The sequence below is a fragment of the Scyliorhinus torazame genome, chromosome 6 (assembly GCF_047496885.1).
Source record: "Scyliorhinus torazame isolate Kashiwa2021f chromosome 6, sScyTor2.1, whole genome shotgun sequence".
Classification (NCBI taxonomy): Eukaryota; Metazoa; Chordata; class Chondrichthyes; order Carcharhiniformes; family Scyliorhinidae; genus Scyliorhinus; species Scyliorhinus torazame.
The window spans coordinates 126708786-126720442 of record NC_092712.1 but is presented as its reverse complement, the minus strand read 5'-3'; the positions used below and the strand labels follow the sequence as shown (position 1 = coordinate 126720442).

Genomic DNA, 11657 nt, shown 5'->3' with positions numbered 1-11657 from the left:
ATAACTGCTTTTTGAATTGAAAACTTTGAGGGATTTATTGGCTGTTTTGAAGCTGTTTAGTCAGTCAGTCTAAGTTTTGAAGGTCGGTATGCATGTTTCATCCAACATTTGCCAACCTTTTAGTACTATACAATTTAGTCTCCAGCTTTAGTGCTGTCTTATACAACTGGCCATGAACCTTGATCTCAATTTAAGAGGATTGTATGTAATTTTATTGCAACTATGAGTTTTCTGAAGTTGACTAGCTGTTGCCTGTTATTCACAATAATCATGTAGGGAATCAACAACTGCATTTTATTTTTCCTTACTGTTCTCACGATACGCAGTTAAACCTCTTGACAATAATTAACAATAACAGCTTCACTTATTTACTTCAGCTGCCAAGCATATTGAAAAGGTCCTACTGAAATTGGTGCAAAAAGCAATAGAAAGAGATTTTTTAAAATCCTGCACTCTTAAGACTTTCACAGTGACTAGAACCACTGCTGTGGTAAGCATAAAGAAGCTGTTTAAATATGCAGTAAAGTTTGTCAATGGCCACAGTTGCTCCACGTGGTGTTCAGATAATCCAGGTGATATACTGTTTGCAAGGCTAGAGTCCAATTCTGCACAATGAACAAGGGATGATGTTGGTCACTTCTGACTGCATCTCTCTTGCAGAACACACATTTTATGTTAACTGTTGAGCAATGTTTCAAGTATAAATATCCACACAAATCTCCAGAGAGCAGTGTTGCCACCAAATGTTACACTGAAACATCAAAGTTTCAGGAATGGAGGCATTTTGCTTGCGGTGGCTGTTGTTGGTGTGGCAATGCTTTGTAATCCCAGTATGGGGGCTGGAGTTTTACAAAGCGGCCGTCTATGAACACACAGCAGTGCTGCGGCCAAAAACAAAGACGCCTGCCACACGCGAGGAGGCACTGAAGCACAGGAAAAAGAACTTGGACATCTACCAAGAGCAAGTCCATGAAGCGGGCAAACAGGTAAAGCAAATTTGTCACTTTTGAAATGCTTATTCTGCACAAATCATTCATTTACTCTTAACGCATGGCTGCATTCTAAGCAGATAATAACAGTGGTAAGGAAACTAAACTCAGAACTTTGTAGCAAAATGTTCCCAAAGGTATAAGAACATTTAGACGAAATCTTCACTTTGTAAAATATTTCATGTAAACTTCTGTTGTGTATTGGGGTTCCCCCCCCATCCCCCCATTTGTTCTGCATCACTACTGGGGCAGGCCCCTGTGAAAATTTATTCTGCTGCTAGCTACAGAATGAAGAGCTGGGCCTTGTTGCTAGTTGAGGAATTTGCTCTATCCCTGTAATACTGTAATTAATTATCTAATTCCATTGTGAAAAAGTTATTATTAGCTCCATTTCAGACAATGTAGTCCAGATCATAGCAACCTCCTGTGTTATTGTGACAGTGTGGGGAGAAAAGGGAGCGGACGTTTTGAGTCTGTGTAACACTTTGTCAAAGCTGGAGATAACTGGAAATGGGGTCAGATTTATACTGATGTTGTTGGGGGGGAAGGTATCGATCGGTGGGACTCGATAGGGGGCCAACAATAGGTGGAGATTGACAAAGGTGTCATAGACTAAAAGACAAAAGGATTGTAAATGAGGGTGATTAAGGCTAAGAAGGGTGCTGATAGTTTGTCGGCTGTGTTGACAGAGGCCTTGGGGATGTAGATCGGGAGTGTTCTAAACGGGAAGAGGAACCTGGGCAGTATGTTCATTTTGATCATCTGCACTCTCCCTGCGAGTGGGAGTGGGCCCCACTGTGGTGAATGTATTATGGCAGCCATTCACCACTGTATTGCATTGTACTATGTTGTTGCCCTTGTGGGCTCTACTTATGGACCATTGTATTGTATTACACCGCATTGTATCATGTTGGTGCCCATGTGGGCTCCACCCCTGGCCCCGCCCCCTTGGGGGAGGTATATAGAGCTGCTGCCCTGAAGGCGGCTCTCAGTGCAGGGCAGTCGCAGGCAGGCACAGTTCTAGCTGATTAAAGCCACTGTTCACTTCAACTCTCCGTCTCGTGTGAATTGATGGTCGCATCACCCACCTCTGTTGGTCCCTTTTGACTTCCTCCACCAGACTTGTCAGGTTCTATTTGTGGCTCCATGTGTCCAGTTGTTGGCTATTTGGCATCAGAATTTGATCTAAGCTTGCTTGAACGGAAGTCCCTCCAACACTGTCCCTCCCCCTGGGGACTCACGGGGAAGAACTCGCTTCAAGTTAAGCTTGTAACCAGAGAAGGCTCCAAACTCCTTTCGGAGTTTCATTATCCCTTCCATGCTGGTCCGGCAATTTGTGATATAAAGGAGAAGGTCATCTGTGTAGAGTGAGACTCTATGCTTTCTGCCCCTCTTTGAATACCTCTCCACCCCATCGCCATTCTGAGGGCAATTGCCATCATTGGCTTGATTGCCAGGGCGAACAGCAGCGGGGATGGAGGCATCCCTGGCTCGTGCTTCTGTGCAGCAAGAAGTATTTAGAGCTGGTGTTTGTCCGTACGCTCATCACGGGAGCGCTGTACAATAGCTTCACCCAGGAGGTGAACCCAGGTCTGAACTCAAACCGTTCCAGTACCTCCATGAGGTACTTCCATTCGACTTTGTCAAAGGTCTTTTCTGCGTCCAGAGAGATGATCACTTCTGGCGTACTCTCCCGGATGGGGTCACATCATCTTCAGCAGGCGCCTGATGTTCGATGTTAGCTGCCTGCCCTTGACAAAGCCCGTCTGGTTCTCCGCGACTGCTTCTGACACGCAGCTCCCCAGCTGGCTCGTCAGGATCTTTGCGTAGTGAGTAGTGAGATGGGACGGTAGGACCAGCACTCAGTCGGGACTTTGTCCTTTTTGGGGATCAGCGATATTGAGGCTAGTTGGTGACAGGGTGCCCCTTACTAACGAACAGCGAACATCTCCCGCAGGTGCAGGGCCAGTGCTGGCACAAATATTTTGTAGAAGTCTGCTGGGAATCCATCTGGCCCTGGCGACTTCCCGCCTGAATGGAGTTGATACTCTCCATGACATCTCCCAGTTCTAGTGGTGCTTCCAGGCCCCATCACTTGTCTTCTCCCATGACTGGCATGTCCAGTCCGTTGAGGAACTGCTTCATCCCCAAGTCCCTCTGGGGGAGTGGGGGGACTCAGAGGTGTACAGCCCCTGGTAGAAGGTTGCGAAGGCTTTGATGATCCCTTTCTGGTGTAGTGACTAGTCTGCCGCTACTGTCCCTAACCTGGGCTATTACCCTCACGGCTGCCTGCTTTCTCAGCTGGTGAGCCAGCAGGTGGTTGGCTTTGACACCATGTTCGCAGAAGAGCCCCTTGTCCAGTGGAGCTGGTGCACTGATTTCCTAGTGGAGAGCAGGTCAAAATCCATCTGTAGTTTTTTTCTCTCCACTGGTAGCTCCGTGGTCCTGGTCGAGGAGTACTGCCGGTCCACCTCCAGTATGGAGTCGGCCAGCTGCTGCCTGGCCATCCTCTCCTTCCTATATTTGTGTGCATTGTACGCAATAATTTCCTCCCTTTTCACTGTCTTCAGCACCTCCCAGAATGTGGAGGGTGAGACCTCCACATTCTGGTTGTTGGTAACGTGCCCATCTATGGCCTGTGATATCCGTTCACAGAATGCTTTGTCGGCAAGGAGGCTCTTGTCCAGCCTCCATGGGGATGTGTTGCGCCCGTCTCCAACCTCACATCCATGTAGTGTGGAGTGTGGTCAGAGGTTATGATTATGGAGTACTCAGCACCACTTCTCCCACTATAAAAAAGTATATCCTTGTATATACTCTGTGTACCTGGAAGAAGAAGGGGAACTCCTTTTCTCCTGGGTGTGTGAACCTCCAGGGGTTCACTGCCCGCATCTGTTCCATGGACACATTCAATTCCTTTGCCATGTTTGATTTTTTTTCCCTGACTTGAGATTTGATCTGTCTGTCTTTGGGTCCTGCACACAATTAAAGTCAGTGTGAGTCTATGTCAGGGGTTTTCACCATGGTTTTCTTCATGAATCTCGCGTTGTCTCAGTTGGGAGCATACACGTTTACAAGGAACATTGGTGACCCTTCCAGGACACCACCAACCATGACATACCTTCCCCCTTGGTCCATAATCGTCCTTGTCGGTGTAAATGCTGTTTCTTATTGAACAGTATGGCAACCCATACTATACTAGGAAGACTATGTCGGCTCTCAGACTTTTCAGTTGGGCAAAGACTCTGGATCTTTTCACTGGGCCGTTAAGTCCCCTGACATTACAGGTGACTATTCTGCCCTGGTGGGGGGGGGGGGGGGGGGGGCTTCTGTCCCTCCCTCCTACGGGGTCAACCATACTTACCTTGTGGATGCGCCCTTGCACTCTGGAGTTTCCCTTAATTTGGGGGCCATCCAAGATGACCATGGTCACCATGTTCGCCATGTGGCTGCGCCCCAGCATTCCAAGGTTCTCTTTGTCCAGGGGCCACCCAACATGGCCACCATCATAATGCACGCCATGTGGCTGCGCCTATGCACTCCGGGGTTTCCCATTGCTAGGGGGTGTGGTGGTATGTATTAGGGGTCATGTGGGACTGTGAAGCCGTGATGCTATTGGCTGACAGATCCCGGGTCCTGGTTGGCTGTTGACTCCTGGCTCCGCCCTGAAGGCGGAGTATAAGAACCCGAGCTTCTCCCCGCCGCTTCATTCTGTTGCTGAACTGCTGGGAACAAGTCTCGCTTAATAAAGCCTCATCGACTTCATCACTACTCGTCTCTTTCGTAAGTCATTGTGCGCTACAATTTATTAAGCGAGCTTAAAGGACTATGGAGCTCCGGATCGCCCCGGAATGCCTGCGGATCAGCCCCCACGCAGCGAACTCGGCAGCAGTATTTAAACACTGGCAAGCATGTTTTGAAGGCCGGATCACAGAAGACCAGAAAATGCAGGTCCTGCATTCGAGGGTAAGCCCGGAAATTTACCCTCTCATAGAAGACGCAGAGGATTTCCCGACGGCGCTCGCATTACTGAAGAGCATCTACGTTCGTCCCGTGAACCAGGTCTACGCGCGCTCCCAACTCGCAACGAGACAGCAAAGTCCCGGAGAATCGCTAGAAGAATTCTACGCCGCGCTGCTAATTTTGGGACGGGGCTGCAGCTGCCCGCCGGTGAACGCGATCGAACACACGGACATGCTAATTCGCGATGCGTTTGTGGCAGGTATGAACTCTCCCCAAATCCGCCAAAGACTTTTAGAAAGAGAGTCGCTAGGACTCTCAGAGGCACGGGCCATTGCAGCTTCCCTAGATGTGGCCTCGCAAAACGCCCGCGCCTACGGCCCCGACCGCGCGGCAGCCCCTTGGGCTCCGTGGACCCCCGTCGTGACAAACCCCCCCCTCCCTCACAGGCTTGCGCAGTTAATGCGCCAGACCATCCCAGGGGGGCCCGCTGCTATTTCTGCGGGCAAGCGAAACACCCCCGGCAGCGCTGCCCGGCCCGCGCAGCTATTTGTAAAAGCTGCGGCAAGAAGGGCCATTACGCGGCTGTGTGCCGGTCCCGGGGGGTCGCCGCAATCCCCGGAGAAGAACGAGCCCAGCGCATCCCAAACGCTCCCCAACCCCCCCAGCGCCCCATGTGTGATCCGCGGGTGCCGCCATTTTGGGTCCCGGGCACCACGAGGGGAGGATGGGCACCACCATCTTGTGACCCCCCAGCCACGTGCGATTCATGGGGGTGGCCATTTTGTCCACCCCCGACCACATGCGATCCATGGGGGTGGCCATTTTGTCCACCCCCGGCCGCGTGCGATTCATGGACGCCGCCATCTTGGATGACAACAAAGGACCCCAGCATCGATGGCTCCACGGGGTCCGAAGAAGACGCCGAGACACTACGACCACGACTGGCTTCGGTGACTCTGGATCAATCACGGCCCCGGACGCTCCAGACGACGACAACAACGGTGCTGATCAATGGACACGAGACATCATGCTTGATCGACTCCGGGAGCACCGAAAGTTTCATTCACCCAGACACGGTAAGACGCTGTTTTCTGACCATCCATCCAAGTACGCAAAAGATTTCCCTAGCTGCAGGATCCCACTCCGTAGAGATCAAAGGGTTCTGCATCGCGAACCTAATGGTGCAAGGGAGGGAGTTTAAAAACTACAGGCTCTACGTCCTTCCCCAACTCTGCGCGCCCACATTACTGGGATTAGATTTCCAGTGTAACCTGCAGAGTCTAACATTTCAATTCGGCGGCCCAATACCCCCACTCACTATCTGCGGCCTCGCAACTCTCAAGGTTGAACCGCCGTCCTTGTTTGCAAACCTCACCCCGGATTGCAAACCCGTCGCCACCAGGAGCAGACGGTACAGCGCCCAGGACCGGATATTTATTCGGTCTGAAGTCCAGCAGTTGCTGAAGGAAGGCATAATCCAGGCCAGCAATAGTCCCTGGAGAGCCCAGGTGGTAGTATTAAAGACCGGGGAGAAGCAAAGGATGGTCATAGACTATAGCCAGACCATGAACAGGTACACACAGCTAGATGCGTACCCTCTCCCCCGCATATCCGACATGGTAAATCGGATTGCCCAGTATAAGGTTTTCTCCACCGTGGACCTCAAGTCCGCCTACCACCAGCTCCCCATCCGCCCAGGTGACCACAAGTACACAGCCTTCGAGGCAGACGGGCGTCTATACCACTTCCTAAGGGTCCCATTTGGTGTCACTAACGGGGTCTCGGTCTTCCAACGGGAGATGGACCGAATGGTTGACCAGCACGGGTTGCAGGCCACGTTCCCGTATCTCGACAACATAACCATCTGCGGCCACGATCAGCAGGACCACGATGCCAACCTCCAAAAATTCCTCCAGACCGCTAACGCCTTGAACCTCACATACAACGAGGAAAAGTGCGTTTTTAGCACAAACCGGTTGGCCATCCTGGGATACGTAGTGCGCAATGGGATAATAGGCCCCGACCCCGAACGCATGCGCCCCCTTATGGAATTTCCCCTCCCCCACTGCTCCAAAGCCCTGAAACGTTGCCTGGGGTTCTTTTCATATTACGCCCAATGGTTCCCCCAGTATGCAGACAAGGCCCGCCCGCTAATACAGACCACTACCTTCCCCCTGTCGACAGAGGCTCGACAGGCCTTCAGCCGCATCAAAGCGGATATCGCAAAGGCCATGATGCGCACCATCGACGAGTCCCTCCCCTTCCAGGTCGAGAGCGACGCATCCGACGTAGCTCTGGCGGCCACCCTTAACCAAGCGGGCAGACCCGTGGCCTTTTTCTCCCGAACCCTCCACGCCTCAGAAATCCGCCACTCCTCAGTGGAAAAGGAAGCCCAAGCCATAGTGGAAGCTGTGCGACATTAGAGGCATTACCTGGCCGGCAGGAGATTCACTCTCCTCACCGACCAACGGTCGGTAGCCTTCATGTTCGATAATGCACAGCGGGGCAAAATTAAAAATGACAAGATCTTAAGGTGGAGGATCGAGCTCTCCACCTTCAACTATGAGATCTTGTACCGTCCCGGAAAGCTGAATGAGCCGTCCGATGCCCTATCCTGCGGCACATGTGCCAACGCACAAATAGACCGTCTCCAAGCCCTCCACGAGGACCTCTGCCACCCGGGGGTCACTCGGTTCTACCATTTCATAAAGTCCCGCAACCTCCCCTACTCTGTGGAGGAGGTCCGTACAGTCACCAGGAACTGCCACATCTGCACGGAGTGCAAACCGCACTTTTTCAGGCCGGATAGAGTGCACCTGATCAAGGCTTCCCGCCCCTTTGAATGCCTCAGTCTGGATTTCAAAGGGCCCCTTCCCTCCACCGACTGCAACGCATACTTCCTGAACGTGGTGGACGAGTACTCCCGTTTCCCCTTCGCCATCCCCTGCCCCGACATGACAGCGGCCACAGTCATTAAAGCCCTTGGCACCATATTCACACTGTTCGGTTGCCCCGCATATATCCATAGCGACAGGGGGTCCTCCTACATGAGTGACGAGCTGCGCCAGTTCCTGCTCAGCAAGGGCATAGCCTCGAGCAGGACGACCAGCTACAACCCCCGGGGGAACGGGCAAGTAGAGAGGGAGAACGGCACGGTCTGGAAGACCGTCCTACTGGCCCTACTGTCCAGGGATCTCCCAGTTTCCCGGTGGCAGGAGGTCCTCCCGGACGCTCTCCACTCCATCCGGTCGCTGCTCTGTACCACCACTAACCAAACGCCTCATGAGCGCCTCCTTGTCTTCCCCCGCAAGTCCTCCTCCGGAACGTCGCTGCCGACCTGGCTGGCGGCCCCAGGACCCATCTTGCTCCGGAAACATGTGCGGGCGCACAAATCGGACCCGTTGGTCGAGAGGGTTCACCTGCTCCACGCGAACCCACAGTACGCCTACGTGGCGTACCCCGACGGCCAACAGGACACGGTCTCCCTGCGGGACCTGGCGCCCACCGGCAACACACACACCCCCCCGACACCGATCATCCCCTCCCTACCACCGGTGCACCCCGCGACCGCCCCCTTCCCGGGAGGATCGGTCCTCCTCCCGTGCCCGCCCAGGAGTGAAACAGGAACGAACACCGAAACGCTCCCGGAGACGACAACGCCTGAACAAGCACCTGCACCACCACCGGGGCTGAGGCGATCGACGAGGAAGACCAGACCGCCCGCTCGACTCGTGGCATCGGCGTGACACCAAGAATGTTGTTGGATTGTAACAAAAAAAAAAAAATTTCTCTTACTAATATTGTAAATAGTTTCACAAACTTTGTACATAGCCCAGTGTAGGGCTAAAACTGTAGTAACATGCCCGAAATTTTCCTCCCAGGACCAGCCTTGTAAACCGCTACCACCATGCGAACCACCACCCCGCCGGGTTCCTTTTTAACAAGGGGTGAATGTGGTGGTATGTATTAGGGGTCATGTGGGACTGTGAAGCCGTGATGCTATTGGCTGACAGATCCCGGGTCCTGGTTGGCTGTTGACTCCTGAAGGCGGAGTATAAGAACCCGAGCTTCTCCCCGCCGCTTGATTCTGTTGCTGAACTGCTGGGGACAAGTCTCGCTTAATAAAGCCTCATCGACTTTAGAGAGGTGCAGTGCTCTGACTGTGAGATGTGGCAGGTCCGGGAGGCTTCCAGCGTCCCGGATGGCTTCATCTGCAGAAAGTGCACCCAACTGGAGCTCCTCACAGACCGCATGGGTCGGTTGGAGCAGCAATTGGATGCACTTAGGAGCATGCAGGTGGCGGAAAGCGTCATAGATCGCAGTTATGTAAATGTGGTCACACCCAAGGTGCAGGCAGAGAAATGGGTGACCACCAGAAAGGGCAGGCAGTCAGTGCAGGAATCCCCTGTGGTTGTCCCCCTCTCGAACAGGTATACCCCTTTGGATACTTTCGGGGGGGATAGCCTATCAGGGGAAAACAACAGCAGCCAGAGCAGTGGCACCACGGCTGGCTCTGATGTTCAGAAGGGAGGGTCAAAGCGCAGAACAGTAATAGTAATAGGGGACTCTATAGTCAGGGGCACAGATAGGCGCTTCTGTGGACGTGAAAGAGACTCCAGGATGGTATGTTGCCTCCCTGGTGCCAGGGACAAGGATGTCTCCGAACGGGCAGAGGGCATCCTGAAGGGGGAGGGCAAACAGGCAGAGGTCGTTGTACATATTGGTGCTAACGACATAGGCAGGAAGGGGCATGAGGTCCTGCAGCAGGAGTTCAGGGAGCTAGGCAGAAAGTTAAAAGACAGGACCTCGAGGGTTGTAATCTCGGGATTACTCCCTGTGCCACGTGCCAGTGAGGCTAGAAATAGGAAGATAGAGCAGTTAAACACGTGGCTAAACAGCTGGTGTAGGAGGGAGGGTTTCCGTTATCTGGACCACTGGGAGCTCTTCCGGGGCAGGTGTGACCTGTATAAGAAGGACGGGTAGCATCTAAACCGGAGAGGCATAAATATCCTGGCCGCGAGGTTTGCTAGTGTCACACGGGAGGGTTTAAACTAGTATGGCAGGGGGGTGGGCACGGGAGCAATAGGTCAGAAGGTGAGAGCATTGAGGGAGAACTAGGGAATAGAGACAGTGTGGCTCTGAGGCAGAGCAGACAGGGAGAAGTTGCTGAACACAGCGGGTCTGGTGGCCTGAAGTGCATATGTTTTAATGCAAGAAGTATTACGGGTAAGGCAGATGAACTTAGAGCTTGGATTAGTACTTGGAACTATGATGTTGTTGCCATTACAGAGACCTGGTTGAGGGAAGGGCAGGATTGGCAGCTAAACGTTCCAGGATTTAGATGTTTCAGGCGGGATAGAGGGGGATGTAAAAGGGGAGGCGGAGTTGCGCTACTGGTTCGGGAGAATATCACAGCTGTACTGCGGGAGGACACCTCAGAGGGCAGTGAGGCTATATGGGTAGAGATCAGGAATAAGAAGGGTGCAGTCACAATGTTGGGGGTTTACTACAGGCCTCCCAACAGCCAGCGGGAGATAGAGGAGCAGATAGGTCGACAGATTTTGGAAAAGAGTAAAAACAACAGGGTTGTGGTGATGGGAGACTTCAACTTCCCCAATATTGACTGGGCCTCACTTAGTGCGAGGGGCTTAGACGGGGCGGAGTTTGTAAGGAGCATCCAGGAGGGCTTCTTAAAACAATATGTAGACAGTCCAACTAGGGAAGGGGCGGTACTGGACCTGGTATTGGGGAATGAGCCCGGCCAGGTGGTAGATGTTTCAGTAGGGGAGCATTTCGGTAACAGTGACCACAATTCAGTAAGTTTTAAAGTACTGGTGGACAAGGATAAGAGTGGTCCTAGGATGAATGTGCTAAATTGGGGGAAGGCTAATTATAACAATATTAGGCGGGAACTGAAGAACATAGATTGGGGGCGGATGTTTGAGGGCAAATCAACATCTGACATGTGGGAGGCTTTCAAGTGTCAGTTGAAAGGAATTCAGGACCGGCATGTTCCTGTGAGGAAGAAGGATAAATACGGCAATTTTCGGGAACCTTGGATGACGAGAGATATTGTAGGCCTCGTCAAAAAGAAAAAGGAGGCATTTGTCAGGGCTAAAAGGCTGGGAACAGACAAAGCCTGCGTGGAATATAAGGAAAGTAGGAAAGAACTTAAGCAAGGAGTCAGGAGGGCTAGAAGGGGTCATGAAAAGTCATTGGCAAATAGGGTTAAGGAAAATCCCAAGGCTTTTTACACGTACATAAAAAGCAAGAGGGTAGCCAGGGAAAGGGTTGGCCTACTGAAGGATAGGCAAGGGAATCTATGTGTGGAGCCAGAGGAAATGGCGAAGTACTAAATGAATACTTTGCATCAGTATTCACCAAAGAGACGAAATTGGTAGATGTTGAGTCTGGAGAAGGGTGTGTAGATAGCCTGGGTCACATTGAGATCCAAAAAGACGAGGTGTTGGGTTTCTTAAAAAATATTAAGGTAGATAAGTCCCCAGGGCCTGATGGGATTTACCCCAGAATACTGAAGGAGGCTGGAGAGGAAATTGCTGAGGCCTTGACAGAAATCTTTGGATCCTCGCTGTCTTCAGGGGATGTCCCGGAGGTCTGGAGAATAGCCAATGTTGTTCCTCTGTTTAAGAAGGGTAGCAAGGATAATCCCGGGAACTACAGGCCGGTGAGCCTTACTTCAGTGGT

General features: G+C 52.1%; 1 protein-coding gene across 1 annotated transcript in view; it reads left to right on the top strand.

The window, feature by feature from the left end:
• Window positions 1-604: 604 nt before the first annotated feature.
• The window catches only part of LOC140425005 (biotinidase-like), a 60203-nt gene continuing 49150 nt past the window's right edge, over window positions 605-11657 (top strand). The window contains exon 1 of the mRNA XM_072508774.1: window positions 605-986. Within this exon, the coding sequence (XP_072364875.1) occupies window positions 774-986 (213 nt within the window). The 5' untranslated portion in view covers window positions 605-773. The remainder of the gene's footprint in view (window positions 987-11657) is intronic.